At 39.1% G+C, this 19,573-nt stretch overlaps 2 protein-coding genes across 4 annotated transcripts; one reads left to right on the top strand and one right to left on the bottom strand.

Annotated features, from left to right (window-relative positions):
• Positions 1-13,670: 13,670 nt before the first annotated feature.
• Positions 13,671-14,949, top strand: LOC145125326 (B3 domain-containing protein Os04g0386900-like). Of its 3 annotated transcripts, none has more exons than XM_079060796.1 (3): positions 13,671-13,799; positions 14,241-14,446; positions 14,527-14,949. In XM_079060796.1, exons 2-3 carry the CDS (start codon positions 14,246-14,248, stop codon positions 14,839-14,841), a joined length of 516 nt encoding a protein of 171 aa, XP_078916922.1. In that variant the 5' UTR covers positions 13,671-13,799; positions 14,241-14,245; the 3' UTR covers positions 14,842-14,949. The 3 variants fall into 3 exon arrangements, with proteins under 3 accessions (XP_078916922.1, XP_078916921.1, XP_078916920.1); XM_079060795.1 differs by lacking the exon at positions 13,671-13,799 and adding an exon at positions 13,802-13,918; XM_079060794.1 differs by lacking the exon at positions 13,671-13,799 and adding an exon at positions 13,831-13,930.
• A 171-nt stretch (positions 14,950-15,120) lies between these two features.
• Positions 15,121-19,104, bottom strand: LOC145125786 (protein NUCLEAR FUSION DEFECTIVE 4-like). Its single transcript, XM_079061199.1, has 3 exons — positions 18,727-19,104; positions 16,887-17,769; positions 15,121-15,655 (listed from the first exon to the last, which is right to left on the bottom strand). The coding sequence occupies exons 1-3, from the start codon at positions 19,036-19,038 to the stop codon at positions 15,162-15,164; spliced, it is 1,689 nt and encodes a 562-aa protein (XP_078917325.1). The 5' UTR covers positions 19,039-19,104; the 3' UTR covers positions 15,121-15,161.
• Positions 19,105-19,573: the final 469 nt, after the last annotated feature.

The following is a 19,573-nucleotide window of genomic DNA, read 5'->3' as shown; positions in this document are numbered from 1 at the left end:
CAATCAAAGTTAACCCTCACAGGTTTCTAAAATCCGCAATTAAACGAATTCCTTGCAATAATCACATTTACTCAATTTGAAATCCGCAGTCTCGAGATGGTCTGACTCCCCGACAGACCACCCATGCTGAGATTTACCAAGCTTAATCTTCCTCGAATGGCCGACCAAATGCACACTTTCTGCCTTGATTATCTCGGTGCTACCATTAGAAACAAAATCACTGACCATAATCAACTATAGAGCCTTTATACTTGACAGAAGGCTCAGATAATCCTTCGAGTAGAAGATCTATCCCCGCAACGGTTAGACTCAGACGAGAGTTGCGCAACAGGGTCAAATCTTTTACTCTGAGATTATTTAATCCTACTGTGAATGACTTAGCATAACCCTAGCAATCAGTTACTCCATCCATATATGAAATCTTAAAACACTAATACCGCCCGAAACACTGAAACAGCATGCTGCCACATGGCTTCCTTCCAGAATCCACCGAGACCTCCCTGGTCCCAATTCGCCAGTCAGTCGCCTGAAATACCGGGTTCCAGCCCGGCCGCTAAGCTTAAAGGACTCCCACACAGTCGCCCCCACACGACTTTCAAACGAAATCTTCTTCTGTTAATAATTACCATTAGTTATCTTACCACTATGGCTCTAGCATCCTCCTGATCCGACCGATCGGGTCCATGCGTCGAATCCTGACGTCACCAAATCCAAGGCTAAAAGCGATTGCTAGATGAGCAATGGTATCCTTATATCACAAATGACCTTAAGCAGTTCATTGCTTCCTTAATCTCATAATTGTAGTGGCGTTCGTACGATCTTATCACTGGCTCACCCAGGTCCAATTAATCTGGGGAAATCTGCAGACCAATCAGTGGATTTGCCACGCCCTCACTGTTGCACCCGAACTGGTGGGTACTACTGTTCCTTCCGTGTTCCAACAACACACTCATTCTATCTACCAACCTAGTGAATCTTACGGCTACACCCACAGTCTCACAACACTCTAGCACTATCTGCCAATCTCGTGAATGCTACAGCTACACCTGTAGTCTTACAACACTTCCCACACTATCTGACCGCTAGTGAATGCTACGGCTACCCCCATAGTCTTACAACACTTCCCATACTATCTGACCTCCAGTTAATGCTACGGCTACCCCCCGCAGTCTTACAACACTATCCATACTATCTGACCACTTGTGAATGCTACGACTACCACCACAGTCTTACAACACTTTCCATAATATATGACCGCTAGTGAATGCTACGGCTACCCCCGCACTCTTACAACACTTTCCATACCGGGTCGCACACGCACTCGACTTAACACTCAACTGAACTTGAGTCCTAACTAGAGCTCTAACCTGGTTCGCGAAAGATGCTATCTGATACCAAGGAAAGCGTGTACCAAATGTTGGAACATGCTCTGAACTCCCAACTCACCCAATCCTCAACCTGGACGGCCACTCGTCCGCCTTCCTCCCTGACGGGGATGCGAAACTCATCCTAGATTCAATCCTACTTCTGCTCTTGAGTACCTAATCGATTCTCTCCCACGTAGATTCGACTAAGTCTTCACGGCACGTGAGAATTGAAGGATTACCAATCCTTCTTGCTTCCTAATAATCCACTGTTGACAACATGTGCTTACCAATGCTATCGATTATTTTCCTGTCAAAACCTAAGATCGCCCATCCTCTGGAATCTTGAAGAGTACTCTTGGAATCTGGTCCAGTCCGATACCTCAATCCACTTCTCATGCTACTATACCAACTCCTTAAGTTCCCATGTTGGCGACTAGAAACCTTAACATTTACTCTGGCTGACGAATCCTCGCAGAACCACTGAACTCTTATCAAACACGACCCATGCCAAAAATATAATTCCCTTGGAACATCCAATGGTTAAACAACCCATGCGACTAACACCCGTATCCTTCTACTACCATTCCTATCCTAGCGACGGTAGTGCAAGAATCCAGAAGTTCTCCCATAGGTCACCGCTGATGACACCGGAACAGATGATGAAACCACTATATCCTATCGATACGGGTGGACTAGCTTGATGAAACTAGCCACAGGCCTTCCATATAGTACCCCTGACCGATCTCCACTACGAACCGAGAGAACACTAAACACCCCGATCCAACAGAAGGGGAACGACCTTTTACTAACTACTCAGTAATTCACGGTATGCAATTGGCATATGCTGATATTTGATGATCTAACCCAACAGGAACAAAAAAAAATAAACCAGGGATACAATTACCCAACCCGCTACAATATTCCAAACTAAAGAAAAATTCTTACAACAATGTGCCGATAAAACTAAAAGAAGGCAAGGTTACAAACCCGCAACATCGCCTACTGGAGTTCTGACTTCTCCTGTCTGATATTGCATGGACTGACTCCTTCTGCTGACATGACCACCCCACCACACTTGTAGCAGCCTAAACCCCTGGAACGACAAACTTCATTGTGCACTTTCCCGCACGTGCTGCACTGACTCCGGCCCTGCTGACCTTTCACCCGATGATCAGAAATCTTGGGTCACTTCCCAGGACCCTCTACTATATGAACCTGGCATGACCCTCTCTTATCCAAGTGTTCCAAATCTATCTCGCATCCTCGGACTTTGGAATTCATATCCTCCAGGGCCTAACACCCTGTCACGCTCACTAGCTCACTTGCCAATGGCTGAGCTGCAACAGCTGGAACATCCTCTGCCCCCAAACCGGGTCACAAACTCCTCCCCAAAGCTTCTCATATTCTCCAAGACTCTCACCGATTCGAGTATGCATCCTATGCTTTCAGTATTACGGGCCCAATACTACCTTCCACACCTATCCATACTTTCCTCAACAATCCTCCCGAATCCTCCAAGTCACTTCCTCAAACTGATGCGCCCAAGTCTCACTAAACCTCACTACTAACCCACTGAAGCATATCCTAGGCTTTCATAGGTTCCCAAACCCACCCAGTCCTCAGTTGCTGAAAGATTCCCAATAATGTATATAGCCACATGCAACAAAGATCAGATAATCCTTCGAGTAAAAGACTCAATCCTAGAACGGTTGGACTCAGACAAGAGTTGTGCAATAGGGCCAAGTCCATCACTCTGTGATTATCCAGCCTGTGCCACATGTGACTTAGCATATTCACTTAGTAACTAGCTCACATTGCTAAGAGTCCCACAAAGCACAAAGCAAGCAGCATTCAGATAATGGACATTCTAACCAACATGATCCAATCAAACCATTCTATCCTCTTATCAGGAATCTATATCGGCATGAGATTCTAAGGCTCATACAATCAGGCATAACCTAAACAGGCCATCCTATCACTAACTGATCAGTACTAGCATGCAGGTCTAGAAGCACATACAATAGGCATATAAGGCATCCTTCCTAGATCCTTAGCCCTAATCTAGCATGCAGTTCACATATTCTCAATTCATATCATAACATAACATGTATGAGTATCTTGGGGAAAACTTACTTGAGCTCGGCTGATTGCAAGCATCACACTCCTTGTTCTTTATCAAAAACTCTTTATTTTAATTTTAGAAAAATTATTTTCTTATAAAAATATTTCAAACCCTCGATTTGAGTCCAGACACCCCGAAGGTGTGTCTGAATCCCTCAAACCAAGGCTCTGATACCAACGTGTAACATCCCAAATTTTAAGACCAAAAAATTCATTTTTAAATAAGTTGTTATAAAAACCAATAGTATAAAAACATTAATAATATCATCCCATGTCAATACCAGTATGTCAATAATCAAAAACATGTCATCATAAATCAATATCAGAATATAATACCAAATATCTCATATCTCATGTACGGAAAACATAGTGTGATGCGTTGCGATCCTGCCGGATCCTTTCCTTTTGAAAAAGAATTACCTGAAACCAAAACTGAAAAGCGTAAGCACGAAGCTTAGTGACTTCCCCCATCATACCACATACCATATAAAAACACAATGCCTAGCATATATTGGTGCTGGCCTCCCATTCGGTATCTTACAACCGGTAATTGCCTAGCATATCTGGGTGTTGGCCTCCCCTTTGGTATCTTTCAACCGGTAACTGCCTAGCATATCTGGGTGCTGGCCTCCCCTTCGGTATATTTCAACCGGTAACTGGGGACTATTTCGCCCTACCACTACCACATAATAACATAACATATACATATAAATCATATACTGCCAAGCATTTCTAGGTGCTGGCCTCCCCTTCGGTATCTTTCAACCGGTAACTGGGGACTATTTCACCCCTACCACTACCACATAATAACATAACATATTAGCACGTAAATCATGACAGATAGTAGCATACCAAACAATTATCACAAAGACAATCATCTCAACTATAATCACCTACTAGTGGATCGGCATTGGTGCCTTAGACCCACTTCTACTGGAAGGTAACTCACCTCACACTGCTGAAGTCCCGCGGACAATACTCTAGCTGTTGGATGACAGATTCCCAAATTGTCAACATCAAAATAACATCTATTTAATAATTGGGTTCCAACACATAACCATAAGTCCATACATGGGGTAAAAGACTACTTTACCCCCATTTTAGCTTGATTCAAGCTCAAGGCCCAATCCAAAGGCCCAAAAGTCAAACTATGAACCACATCCCAACATATGGCCTAATTTTCCAAATTGGGCCCAAACCTTTACATGGTCTTACCCTAAGGCCCAACCATTTATTCCAGTCCAAACATTTGGCATTTTAATGGTCCAATATCTCATAATCATCAAGGCCCAATTATGGCCCACCTATGGCCTAATTTTCCAAATTGGGCCCAAACCCTGATATGGGCCTTACCCTAAAGCCCATTCAAATATTCTAGTCCATATACTTGTTCTTGGATAGCCCATCAATATCCTAATCACCAAAACCAAATAGTAAGGCCCAACTCAAGCCCAAGCAAAATTAGGGTATTCACATAAAATGACGATTAGGGTTAAGTGTTTCTTACTTAACCCATTAAGGACTTAATCCATTAAATCCATCACTCTACTAGATAAATAATACGGTGTGATCGGGTGTAATTCATAATTCAATTCCAATGGCCCAAAACGCAGGTCCCGATAAGTCCAAACCAAAAAAATCCAAAATTAGGGTTTTCTAAACCCTAATTAGGGTTTCCAACCCAATCGCGTGCCCATTAGTCAAATGATTAGATATTTAGGTTAATTAATGTTTCATTAGGTCAACTAGGGTTTCCTTTGGTCAATTAGGGTTTCATTAGGTCGAGCACCACCCACTGCCACCTTGGGCGGTGGTGGTCGACGGCGGCACCCGGCGGCAGCCACCACCTCACGGTGGTGGTTATGGTTCTAGTCCAATCATGCCCAAGCATCCCAAAAAGAAATGTAAACACATGCAAAGCACACCACCACCCAACATGGCGGCTGGTGGCTGTTGATGGCGGCAGCCACCATCCTACGGTGGTGGTTATGAATTTCCTTGATTATTCTAGTCACTAATTACAATTATACAACACAATATCCCAAAATAAACACACACACACACACACACACTAAGATATACACACACAACCACCCTTTTGGTATCCGACAGTGGTACAAGATGGCAGCCACCACCTCACGGTGGTGGTGGTGGTGGCTTTTCTCATGAATTCCCGCCAAGCAACACCACCCATGACACACACTAAAAGCAGAAACACACACACACACACACACAATTCTGTTTGCAAAATGCGCCCAGCCACCCACCTGGTGGCGTACATCGGCGACGATGGCACGAAATGGCAGGCAGCAGTGGCGGCTAACGGCGGCGATCGTGGCTGGAACGTAGCAACATGAGAACGGGGGAGGGGAACGAGCAGAGACCTCCACGAACAACAGTAACGCTAACCGACGGCGTTAGCGGCGACTTTGTCTTCAACGGAGGGGAAAAAAGAATACGACGAGGAGGTGTTGGTTAGCCGTCATCGGAAACAACAGCAACGGGCCATGTTGTCTCAATCATCCACTGCCCTCGGATAGAAGTTAGCTTTGTAGTTTGTAGTTTCGCCGACGACAAAACAGCGTCGACGATCGGCGGTCCTAGCGTGATACCAGCGACGTGAATGGTGGCGGAACAGAAGAAGAGGTGAGGTGTTTCCGAGAATGGCAGCAACACACAGCAAAACAGCCACAAGGCGTCGATAGCAACGACGAGACCCAACCGCAACACCTTTGACCGGTCTTCCCCCGATAACAGCGTCGGTATCGGTGGTTCTTCCCGGCTACACCCGACGTCCGACGACAGTAGAGATGGTGGCGAAGGTTGGAGGGAGGGAGGCATAAGGGTGGCGGCTGCATCCTTTCCCTAGGGTTAGGGTTAGGGTTACCGGGGTGATGGGTTATATACCCCGAGCCTTGTAAAACTTTATCCCATAATGATAACAATAGTCCCTCCCTTCTGAAATAATTTCGAATTAGCTCCAATATTTACCCATTATACCCCTGCCCCCATAATTCTTTTCATAATAAGCCCAACAGTTACCAAACAACCCCTCCTCTACAAATTATTTTCAACTGAAGTCCATATATATTACCATTCAGCCCCAACTTCTAAAATTATGACAGTTGACTCCTCGAAACCAACACCTTGCTAAATTATTATTGATTTTAGGGCTACTATCCATTCATCAATTTGTCTATTTATTTATTTAATAAACGGGATATTACACCTTTTATCTTGTGGATTTTTTCCTTGGTCATGGATCAAATTAGGCCAGGGGTAAAATGGTCATTTTACCCCAAGTATGGAGTATTGGATATTGATTGGGTGTCATTTTATACAGATAGCTCAGGGAGTCGTCAGGACAGCAGCTAGGGATTTCTTTCTGTGATATTCAGCATTTGAAGTGAGTTTCCTCACTAGGTTTAGCGGGTCTAAGGCACCAATACCAGACCTTATTGATTATGTTAGGATGCTAGGAGTCTGTGTACCCTTGCATGTGTTATGTGCTGATATGCGTACCGGACGGGACTCGATGCCAGGCGAGGCCTGAGGACTGGAAAATATGATATTGTTTATGATCTCTATATGTGTTAGTATGATTATGTGATATTGATTGTATATGTATAGCGGGCGAGGCCCAGTGACAGGCGAGGCCTAAGAATAACAGATCAGTATACCGAGCAGGCTCGATGCTGGGTAGGGCTTGATGTCGGGCGAGGCCCGATGTCGGGAGTTGGCCCAGTTTGTGTTTTATTATGTTTGGTATGGGGTAGTATGGGGAACTCACTAAGCTTTGTGCTTACGGTTTTTAGGTTATGTTTCAGGTACTTCCGATTGCAAAGGGAAGAGCTCGAGTTGACTACATCGCACACACCATTGGGATTCCGCATCTGATACTTTACTCTGATTTTATGACACTTGATACATTGGTTTTGTTTGAGATGTATGGATGATATTTGGAAACACTATTTTATCTATTTTAAAAATGAAATTTTTAGGACCATATTTTGGGATGTTACAAGGATAGTCTCCTATGTTGGGCATAGGTGATTGATCGCAGGCAGGGGTTTAATGCTCTAGACTGAGCGTAGAGTGCATTACACCGATCATAGGTGTGCAACATCAAAACCCTAATTTTAGGGTAGTGGGCCCTATTGAAAGGCTCTAACTCCTTGAGGGCCTTGTCATGCTCATCCTGCACCCCCTTATTCAGTCATCTCGAAACCCTAGCCCCCTTGTGAGAGATGTGAGGCCTTAGAGTGTTCTTATTTGCATATTTGAAGGAGGAATTCATAGGAGAAACATTTGGGAGTTTCAAGCTTTGTGGATCCAGACTTTGCACCTCATAATCCATCTCCAGAAGGTATAAAGTTCTCATCTTGATGTTCTTTTATGATAGATCTAGTTTGGTCATGGATACATATATATATATATATATATATATATATATATATATATATATATATATATATATATATATACTTTTTGTCCCATAACCTTGGTCCTTAAGAGTATGGGTTACTCCAGACCATTAGAAGGCCATTTCCACCAGTGCCGGTCTAAGACGATTTGAGGCCCGGGGCAAAATAAAATTTGAGGCCCTTCACTGCCGCACCTCGGAAAATTTTGTTAAATTTAAAAACTTAATACAATATTTTAAAATTGTCTTTGATCCCTTACAAACTTTGTTTTTATAGTTTTCATTTTTATTAATATAATTTCTTAATTATTATTTACTCCCTCATACATAATTGTTTGGACCGAAACTTTATTTTTATAAATTGTAGTCCACTTTGCAAATGAGTTCTCCACTGCATCGCGTGTTGTATTAAATACTAATCGTATAAAAGATAAAGTTAATACGATAAAACAAAATAAAATAAAAAAATCTTGTAAAAATCACCTTATAGAAGAAAACCTAAACCTAGCATAATCTAATTGATTAAATCAACCACGCGCAAAGGTTCACAAAAAAAATAATGTTTTGTTGTTGAATCAGAATTTAATCTCCTTTCGGAAGCTGTCGACATGAACTAATAATATTCCCTTCATTATTTTTTATGATCTTTCCATTTGAATTTGTATAACATAATAGGAAATTTTGTTGTTGAATTTAAAGTTTTGATAGGATATATTTGTAGAATGCACTTTTGAGAAAAAAAAAAAAGAATATGTTTACACACATAGAATTTCAACAATAACAATTTTTGATGTGGATGATTTCTTCCCAGTGGCTCCACGTTTTTTAGAGGGGCCTTAACATTTAGTAAAATATATATATAAAAAAGGACCTCTTTTGGGAGCAGTGAGGTTCGAACACGGATTAACAACCACAACAATTCCTGCGCTTCAAACCAAATGAACTACAAACACCTTTGGTTATTTTTCGGATACGTATAGTATTTATCATTTTAAAACTATATATATAATATTAATCACTATTTGGGGCCCCGAGATTTGGCGAGGCCCGGGGCGGTCGCCCAGCTTGCCCACCCTCTAGGGCCGGTCCTGATTTCCACACGTTTTGGGGGTTGTTGAGTCATAAAAATGAGAACTTGGTCACTCTTATCCATACATGCATGAGTTCTTGAGCATTAAAGTGTTTTATGGACGTAGGGTTTGGTCTTGTGCTCTTTTTAGCCATGCAAAGGGGTAAAGTCAGGGACTTCACCCATTAAGACATTATTTGGGTTCAGATGTGAGAATTGGATGACTGGTCCTTGTGTATTAAATATGTTTTATTACTTTAATTATTGCTTTATTACCTTAATTATTGCTTAGGGTTTTATTGTGTATGTGTTTAGTATGAGGAGTTCTAGTATCAACAGCTCGAGTATGTGATTTTTCTATTTGTAGATTGAGGTGAGTCTTCTCACTATACTGGGTAGGATGATAGTTGTCTTTGTGACTCTTGCATTGGTAGTTGGACTGGGCCCATTTTGTATGTTAGGTTGGGCCCGGTTTGTATGTTGGGTTAGGCCCGTTTTGTATGTTGGGATGAGCCCGTTTTATATATTGGGCTAAGCCCGTTTTGTATGCAGGGCGGGCCCGTTTGATATGTATGGCTATGTGATATTTTGGGGAACTCACTAAGCTTTGTGCTTACGGTTTTATGGTTTAACATTTTCAGGTACTTCTAGTTTCAAAGGGAAGGGTCCGGCTTGACTGCATAACACCCCCCTATGATTTTCCACACTGGTGATTATTGTTTTACTCTGATGATTGTGATACATTTTGTTATGGTTGATTTTGGAATATACATTGTGTAGTATTAATGGCTTTGAAAATGAAATTTTTTTGTTGCTATTTTTTGGATGTTACACTAAAATTTATAACCGTTATGAATATGTAAAAATCATAACTCCTTCGTGCGGTTTCCGTTTTAGGCGTTCTTTGTCTCAAAATTCCTACTTTGAGAAGCACTACAATTCTCCTTTTGGTAACTTTAGCTAAAAGTCAATCGTTTTCTTCGTAGTTTTTTACGTTGTAACTTTTTATGTGCGGTAGATTTTTATTTACTATAAAGATCATATCTTTTCCACACTAAGTCGTATTTTTACGAAGTTTATATTTTTGGAGTCTCATTGACGTGTACATTCTAAAAATGTTAACGTACTCATAAGATGACACGATTTTTCGCGCAATTAGTTATGAGCCTAATAGTTGAAGTAGTCGTACGAGTTAAGGACAAAATCGAATATATTTCTTCATATATCGTAATATTACGTTGTGGCCCTATCATACAATTTCTGAAATGCTAAATTCTAATGACGGTTGGTGGCGTATTTTTTGGGTTGTCACATATTTTGTGAAACACCACCGAATATACATCATATTTGATATGTTTGTGCATTTCCAGGTTAGTTATGGTGTGTGTTTGGTGTATTTCATGGTGGTCAGTGGTGGTTCCACCACAACTTCAAATCTATTCCACCCGGTATTGTAAAACTCGCCGAGTTGACCGATTACTCGGCCGAGTACTCCCTACTCGGCCCCCTACCGATGCGAGTTATAGAATCCGAGTACTCCCCGATCGGCCCCTTACTAAAGCGGGTAGTTTTGTAAAACTACGCCAACTCGGTGATTAATATGTATAATATACTTAATGATTTATTATTTAACACACACATATGTGATTATTTCTACATATATATATATATATATATATATATATATATATATATATATATATTTATATCTTAAATTTTCAATAATTATTTACGAAGTGAGACCATTATGTGTTTTTTAGTTTTTGTGTATTCACATGTATCTAATTTTATTATATATTTCAATCAACTTATGATTTTGACATATATAATTTCCCTAAAAATATTTCTACATGAATTACCGAACCCGAGTACTCCCCGATTACTCCTGAGTACTCGCTACACGGTAGTCAGCCGAGCAGGTACCGAGTAGCGAGTTCTACAACCTTGATTCCACCATCGTCTTCTCCTCCTCCCTTACATATTATATTTACCTATGATCTGGTCTCCGATGATGGTGTTTAGATAAGGAAGTTTTGGAAACAATATGTACATAAGGTGTTTAATGAAATACCTCAGTGAGATCTATAAGTTTTTAAGTTGTAAATAAGTAGATCAATTGTTGTGTTAAACTATGAATGAGAGTTCTATGCTGGTGTACAAAACTGTGAATTATAAACGAATTAGTATATCAACTGAGAATTTGATTTTTTTTAATCCATATATGATTTTTGGAGCTTGCTAGAGTGTAGGAGATCCAGATTTGATAGCAGTAAGAGGAAGGGTGGTGATGCTAGTAGGTAGCGACGGTGGTGGTGGGTCTAATGGTGGTAGGAGGAAGGAGGGATAGTGACATTGGTAGCAACCTTGATAGGTGGTGGTGGTGGTTGGTGGTGACATGTAGTAGTTGGTGGCGGCTGTGGTAGAGTTTGTGGGCCGAGTTATGTTGAGACCTTTTTAGAAAATATTTCAACATTTTTTAAATTAATTTAAAAATATCATTATATTTGACTAATTTTTTCGTTTTGGCTCATATTTACATGTTTTTTGTTGCTAGTGCTACTGTTTATGGTGTTCTTGACATGTAACACCCGAGTTTAGGTATGAATTTCACACTTTGAATTGAAGTTTTATGGATAGCCACAAGATGGTGGAAGGATCACCATGACGTGACATTGTTGCATGAAACGCGTGTTTCATTTAGACACCACGACGTGGACATAAAATGGCCACGATGTGGTGGCGACATTATGAAAAACCCTAAATTTTTGGGCCTTGAGCCCTATTTAAAGGAAGTGATGGCAAGGGTTTCCACCATCCTCAGCCTCCATCACCTCCAAAGAACCCGTGATCAACCCTAGCCTCCTCTTTGCAACTTTTGAGCTCATTTTTCTTGTCTTGGTGGTTTTTGAAGTAAGAAGAAGGAATTCAAGTACACGGACTCAACAAACAAGCCATCTCCATCCTTTATGCATCTTTTGGTCTCTTTGTAGGTCCTCAAGTCTTCGCCTTTTTAGTTCCTTGCTTGTAGATCTAAGATTAGTGGCATTCTTTGGTTCATACTTGAGATTTGGTTGAGTAGATAAGATAAAGTTTGCAACTTTATGACTCATTAAGGTCCCTTGAGCATCTTATCCTCTAGATCCAGAAGTTGGTTGAGTTTTGAGAGCTTTACATGAGATTTTGGGCATTTTCTCATCTTTTGGCCTAGTTGGGTGAAGGAAATGCATGGGTCATGCATGTCCATAAAGTTTGGACTTTCATGGACCATTAGGATCCCAAGAAACTTGCTAAAAAGTATGAACTGAGGGCTTAACGGATTAAGGACAAAATTCATTAAGTTTTCCTCACGTAGTGACCACGAAGTGGCAAGATGGTTGTCACAACGTGGTGATGAAAGACTTCATGACTGATTTGTCTAGACGCTGCCACGACGTGATGGCATGATTGCCACAATGTGGTATCGGACTTCGACGTGATTGTGTTGGATAGCCATGATGTAACCATAGGTTGGCCACGATGTGGAGACCGCTGACCGTTGACTTTTTGACTGGGTTGACCTTTGGTCAAGTTGCTAGTTTTGGAGTGTAGACTAAGGTTTGACCTTGAATATCTCGTTAGGTGGGTTGTAGCACCGATTTCTCGTCTGTTCGAGTTGTGGTGTATTCGATTCGAGTGCGAGGTGAGTCTTCTCACTATACTATGTACGTTGCTAGACTGTCTTTGCGACTTTAGCATGAAAGACCATGTAAGGACCATGACACTTGTATGGAAGACTATGAGATGACCATGTCACTTGTATGAACGACCATGCGAGGACCATGTCACCCGTACCGAAGACTATGAGAGGACCATAACAACCATGACTGTAGGAGGACTACATCAGTGAGTAACTGTAAGACTGTGGGAGGACTATAACATTCACACATTTTTGTATGTTATGTATGATATGCGGTATTTTAGGGAACTCACTAAACTTTGTGCTTAAGGTTTTATATTTAAATGTTTCAGGTACTTCTGGTTCCGAAGGGAATGACCCGATTTGATTGCATTGCATCCACTAGAGATTTTCCGCAGTATCTGGTATTGATTTTACACTGATGTTTTGAGAATACTTTTCATACTCTCATTTCTTAATTTATGAATGAATGAGTGGTTTTTGGTTTGTTGAAAAATGAAAATTTTACTTAGAAATTTTGGGACTTTATATGATATATGAAGATGAATGTTTGATTGTATTTGTGTTGCTAATTTGGAAAATGAAGGGTCTTTGTTTGCTCAATTGAATGAAATTCATCCGGATAAATATTTGTAATACAATTCTAACCAACTTAAATATTTGTCATCCAATTCCAACCAAGTTAACAGACACATAACATTAAGTTTTCCAAATTAACAGTAACAAATACAATCAAAGCTCCATCATTTCCATGTTAAAACACCATAGACAATAAACAAGAATCGTAACAAAAAACATATGAACTATGATTTAAAACAGAAAAATATAGTGAAAACAAAAAAGTTGTCAATTATGAAGGCCTTTTTGGGAAAAAGAAATATTTTATTTTATTTATTTAAAAAAGAATTGAATTATTGTTATCAATTATTGGAAAGATTACAAACAGGTTAAAACAAAACATTGGAAAAATATAACTTTTTTTTAAATGAAAAAAACTTATCTTTAAAAGGGAAAAAAACGAAAATATAAAGTGTTTTCTTTTATAAGTTATAACTATACTTATGATGTACGCCTGATGTCATTGTCCATACATCTTCCACTCTCCGTTCGTCTCCGTTCACCATAGATTCTGATCTTCTACTGGTATTGCTTCGTTCTTTGCATTTTCAATCACTTCCTTACAATAATTTATTTTCCTGCTGATGTTAAAGTTTCGATGTGAATGAATCGAAATAAAAGAGCAGATTTCATTGAGATATGCTGTAAGATTCTCCGTACGATATCTTTTTTGCTCTCACGTTTACTGTTCATTTTGTTCGTCTTTTGACCTAATTTCCCCAATTTCGGGTTAATATGATTATGTTCGCAGTAAATGATGTTAATAAAAGTCTTTCCTACTTTTAAGGTGGTCTACATTCGACCGTTAAGAAATTGTTTCAGCTCCATTACGTTTTGAATCTCGAATCACCATGTTTTTTCTTATTTCTCTTGCTTCTGTAGTCAGATTTAGTTTTATCTGCTTCTCTTCGAGACTTCTTTAGCTAAACTCAGTTGAATCTGATTCTGATTCTGCTCTTTTCTTAGTGAAAATGTCTATATCAATGCATCATTTTCGCCAGATGGATCCATCACCAAGAACTGTGAATCTTCAAACACATAAACAATCAGCCAAAACTACGGAAAACGAACAGTTGGATCCTCAAGCAGATGCTGCATTCTGGCCACTATCAGGGAAACCATATTTCTATGTGGTTCTTGGTAAATTAATCTATGGAAGGAGGTTTCAACTGGTAATTATCGACTCCCATATTGCACATTTTATGTATCCCTCTTTTACCACTCAAATCTTATCTTCCAAAGTCTACTGTAGGTCATCCCACGTGAACTATCGGAAAAGCTTCCAACTTCTACTGTTCCTGCTAGTATCGTCTACCATGGAAAGGTGTGGGACCTACTTTACCATGGTGATCAGACTAAAAGGAGGTTTGGAAACGAAGCATGGGGAAAATTTGTTACAGATAACAATCTTGTAGCTGGGGATGCATGTGTGTTTGAGTTGATGGAGGGGAGCTTAAAGAGTAGGATTGTTAAGTTCAAAGTTCAGATCCTTAGAAGTGGTTTCCCATCTAAATTGTTGGAGAAAGCTGAAGGGTTTAATATGAACAATCCCATTGCTATCGATTAGGATCCTTGATCTTAGTTTTTGTTGTTTTGAATCTTGAATAGTTATGGTGTTCATATGTGTTTTGGTCATCTAGTTTTAATGAAAATTTCGATGCTTTTCTTGAAGAAATTGTTTCTTTTTTTTTTTTTTTTTGTGTAAACAAGCTAAAATGCATGTGAAATGTCAAACAAAGTACAACTTATATCATATACTGCGTAACAAAGGGGCCTTAAGGAGCACCATTTGTCTTGACTTTAACTTCAAGCCACAAAGTCATTGTTTGAAGAACAAACACAAACATTAAAACTCCAAATCATTAATTAACTCAAATCAAGCAATTCTCAAGGAGAACAAACCGTCTCCTCAAGAACCCTAATTTTCCTTTTATAATGACTTTCATAAGCCGGTTTCGTTCTTAAAAAAAGCAAAAAGCTAGAACTCACACCAATTACAGAAATCAAACCCCATAACATAAACGTCTCATGATAACAATCCCGACCAATACATACCTTCATTCCATCATCAAGATCCTTATCTTTTGAGCTATCGATATTATCAACATAAATTAGAGCCGCAAGAACACCATACAATAATGATCCCAACGGGATGTTAGTTATGAGAATGTTATGATTTATCCCCGAGCTTTTTGAACCAAAAAGCTCGGATGTGATTGATACTGCGGTTGAAATCAAAAATCCTGAACAGATACCGATCAGCCCTGTGGCGACACTCAAAGCCAACTTGGCGCTTGAGAGAATGAGTAGAAGAAAAGCAACCGGCATTGCTACAAGTCCAAGTGTTAGCCTCCCAGTCCGGGTAGCATACATGTCCGCAGCTGAAAGAATGATATGATACACAAGTTTACTTTAGGATTATTTTCTTTTATTTGCATTAAAACTTTTTTTCCTTACTGAAACACTGTACTTTGAAAAATCTTCTCAATTATAGCAATATACTTTCGAGTTTTTTTTTTCTTGTTAGGACCGAATTTCGAAAAATCTACTCAAAATAATAGCCAGGGGCAGACGCAGAATTTCATATTAGGGGGCGTCACAGAAAATTTTAGTAGAGTCACGATAGTGGGAAAAAAAATCGAAATTTTTTTTTTCACTGCGTCCGGAAAAACCACGTGTTGCCGGTGCCACTAAGGGCACCATAGTAAAACCGCCAGTGATAATAGCGTTGTCCTTTCAAAAAAAATTTCTTATTAGGACATTGCACTTTGAAAGAAAACGGCTTTGTATTTGGATGAAATAGCTATAATTTGGTAGATTCTTCAAACTAAAATCATATAATAACATAATTGAAAGTAGGATTCTACAATAAACAATTAGATGAAATTATGTTGCTATTTCTGCATTCAACACTTTAGTTTATTGATTTTTTGTGTCCCTATTTTAATGTTTCGTAACGTTTTTATGCTTGACTTAAATGTTGTTTAGACATGTGCATTAAGCCGATGTAAGATGATCATTTTGCCCCCTCCCCATCTTCTCCATCTCCTTTGTTTGAGGGCAAAATGGTCTTTCTACTGAAGGCCCAGGTAAAAATGTGTTAACAAAGCACCTACAAACTTTATATCAGCCACTACATGTTTATTTATTCACAATTTATGCAGATGTGTATATATGTAGAATCAATGAAACTGTTGTTGTGAGACATAAACCTACAAACTTAACCTAAATGCAAAAAGATCAATAGACTTTCGTTTATTTCTTTAGTAGAGTCATACTGTTAAATTCTTGCACATACAAGGTATTTTCGCTTTTTTTTTATTCAAGCATCGTACTTCAAAAAAATTGATGCAATTATACAATTGCAATTTCAATTTCTTGTTATTAGCACATTATACTTTAAAAATTACCCAATTATAGCAATGAAAATTGCTTTGTATTTGGATACCATTGCTATAATTGGGTATTATATTCAAAATACAATGTTGTAATAAGAAAGAAATAAAAATGGGATGCGATAATAAACAAACCAGAAAGCACGCTACTATTTCTTGTACAAAAGCCATAGAATTGTAGAATCAACGAAATAATCGTAGTGAGCAGCATACTTACTGATAGTAGGTTGTTGGTAAAAGCAGCCAAACAAGTCCATAGCTGCCGAAAGAAGCCGACCAAAAAACGAGCACGTAGAATAAATCGTAACAAGTGCTTTAGTATCAGATATGTACCCAAGAGATTCAACAATTTGCCCTAAATTATTACTATAAACTAATCCAATCGTACCTCCGCAAAAATATGTAACATAATAAAGCCAAAAATCGCATCGACTCATCATATATGTAGCCGAATGTTCCTCACCAAGCTCCCGTAATCTATCTATCTTGATAATTTTATCAAAAACCGAGCACCCACTCTTATTGACTACAGGAGTTGAACATTCTTCATGGAATTCTTCTTGATGATTCATTTCAACCAACTCATAATCTGGCCTTTCAATAGGTCCATCGGAATAAAAAGCCCGACGGGCACTTTTAATGAGGTAAATAACTTTTGGCAAGATAAACGGAAGCACTATTAACAACATTGTGACAACGACTATATTTTGTGATACGGGGTTTGTAAAGAAAAGATAAAGGCCCGTCACGGCAGCTAGTATATACAAAAATACAAATATATGTGCATCATCTTTGAGGGCGGTTTCGTCTTTTTGGTTGTTGTCTTGTCGGGAAGTGGATTGTTGGAGGATTGGGCCTAGTGAGGCAATAGATGTGATGAAAGGGACAAGGGCGTTTAGGATGAGGTAAGAGGTGGCTTTGTCATCAGGGCTTAGTTTAGTGACGATGAGGTTGTATAATGCGGCGGTTACACCGTTGAAACTAACACTTAGAGATACTGCGAGTGGCCAGTTTTCGGGGAAGTTTTTAATGTTTAGAACGAAGCACACGGTGTTGAACCATGGGATGCTCCCTCCGGCCGATAAGGATAGAACGAATACCTATTGAGGATAAAGATTGTATTAGGGTTTAAACCAAGTTACAATTATTGAAGGTAAAATAAGTTGTAGTGCATTTGACATGCATTGTACCGGGAATGTGAGAGATTGATTGTACGTAAATTGCTATTTTTTGTCCCATCAATACAAATGGAAAAAGATTGGACACAAAGCGATCTTGATCTTGACTAAAAAAGATGTGGATACCTTCTCATAATCATCATCGGAAACAACTCGAGAAACTCAACACATGTATATATATAATAATAGATTGTACTGCATTTGACATATAATACATTGTATATGTGACTAAATTTGACATATACTAGATTGGGGGATAATGACTTGAGAGGGTAATGTATTTTAGCTTTTGATCACATTTAGCTTTGGGTATGTGACTAAGGTCTTTTTGCCTCTTTTTGTCTGGTCCCTCCAACTCAGTCATGTATGTGTAACAAACACAAACACACAAACGAAGTTGCTTTTGTTGCACGGGACAAAATGAGATTGAACCGGACAGATCAAATTTTGTAGGATTAGGGCATTGATCAAAATTTGTAGGGTTAAGGTTTGTTAATCAAGGTATTTACAAAGATAACATTAAGAGCGAGTCACTATCCATGTTTTTAGGTGCATTGTACTTTTTTTTTTATCTTACTACATCACAATCTAAGTACATTACACGTTTCTTTTCCGATGGGAATTGCGTAGGAACCCTTATATGCAATCAAATCAGCAATAAAGGCCCAAAATTAAATTTGATGCGCAATTGTGTACCAACTTAAATATATGCGTATTTCTTTGTACATTTATGCTCACTCACATCTAATTCTACCTACCCTTCCTGATTTAACTTTAATTTGGAGCCAATGAATAATCACCAAAGAACCCTAAACTAAAATTAGGGGGGATAAATTAAAAAGAGTAAATGCAATAACAAATTGGAATGAAATTACGAACCATGATATACGGCAAAGTGATTTGTTTCTGAATGACAAGCCATTGAAGACCATAACCAAACAAACCAAGGAAAGAAGCCATGAAAAGCACAACCCATGTCGGAAAATACAACAGAAGAACACCGGAACACCACCCAAATAACTTTCCGATATCGGAAGCCATTGCTAAGTAATTAAGCTGCACCTGATTGGTTTCCAGTATTGATTTCATTTGGGTGGAATAAGAAGGGAAGTCAAAATTCGTACCCGTAAAAGCTTGTATCCATATCGCCGCCGCCAGTACCATCCATTTCCGGCATCCTAAGGATACCATTATAATCCGATTCTCCGGCAACGTCTCCGATAACAAATAAACCGAGGAGAGAGAAGATCTGAAAGAAATGTCTCCAACCGATTTTTATATTATTTTAATGATTTGCATGGGTTATATGGCGGGGATTGTGTAATAGCTTTTGACCACTTTTAGTCCTCCATCCATTTGAAAATTACAATACATTCCCTATACACATGGGTGAAGTTTAATTGGGCCGTATTTTTAAGCCGAGACATCTCTTGGGAAATGAGAGTTACGATGAGACCCACTTGGGATCTTGAACCAACTTGGGCCAAAAAAACACTTTGTGCAGAAAAGATGGTTACACTGAGACCTTCTCGGTCCTTGCGGATTGGACCAAAATTCTCACTTGGGTAATTCTCACTTTGGTCAATTTGATCCACTTGATTGTTAGGGTTTATTTTAGTCGCCAAGGATCATAATTTCCAAAAATAAAAATAAAAACAAAACACATTCTAAGCAAACAACTTTAATGACAAAATTAGAAACAACCAAACATCAAAATCAACAAAAA

This window comes from Lactuca virosa, chromosome 7 (assembly GCF_052849685.1).
Source record: "Lactuca virosa cultivar CGN04683 chromosome 7, Lactuca_virosa_CGN04683_v6, whole genome shotgun sequence".
Classification (NCBI taxonomy): Eukaryota; Viridiplantae; Streptophyta; class Magnoliopsida; order Asterales; family Asteraceae; genus Lactuca; species Lactuca virosa.
The sequence above is the reverse complement of the archived record's forward strand: the minus strand, read 5'-3'. Positions and strand labels throughout refer to the sequence as shown.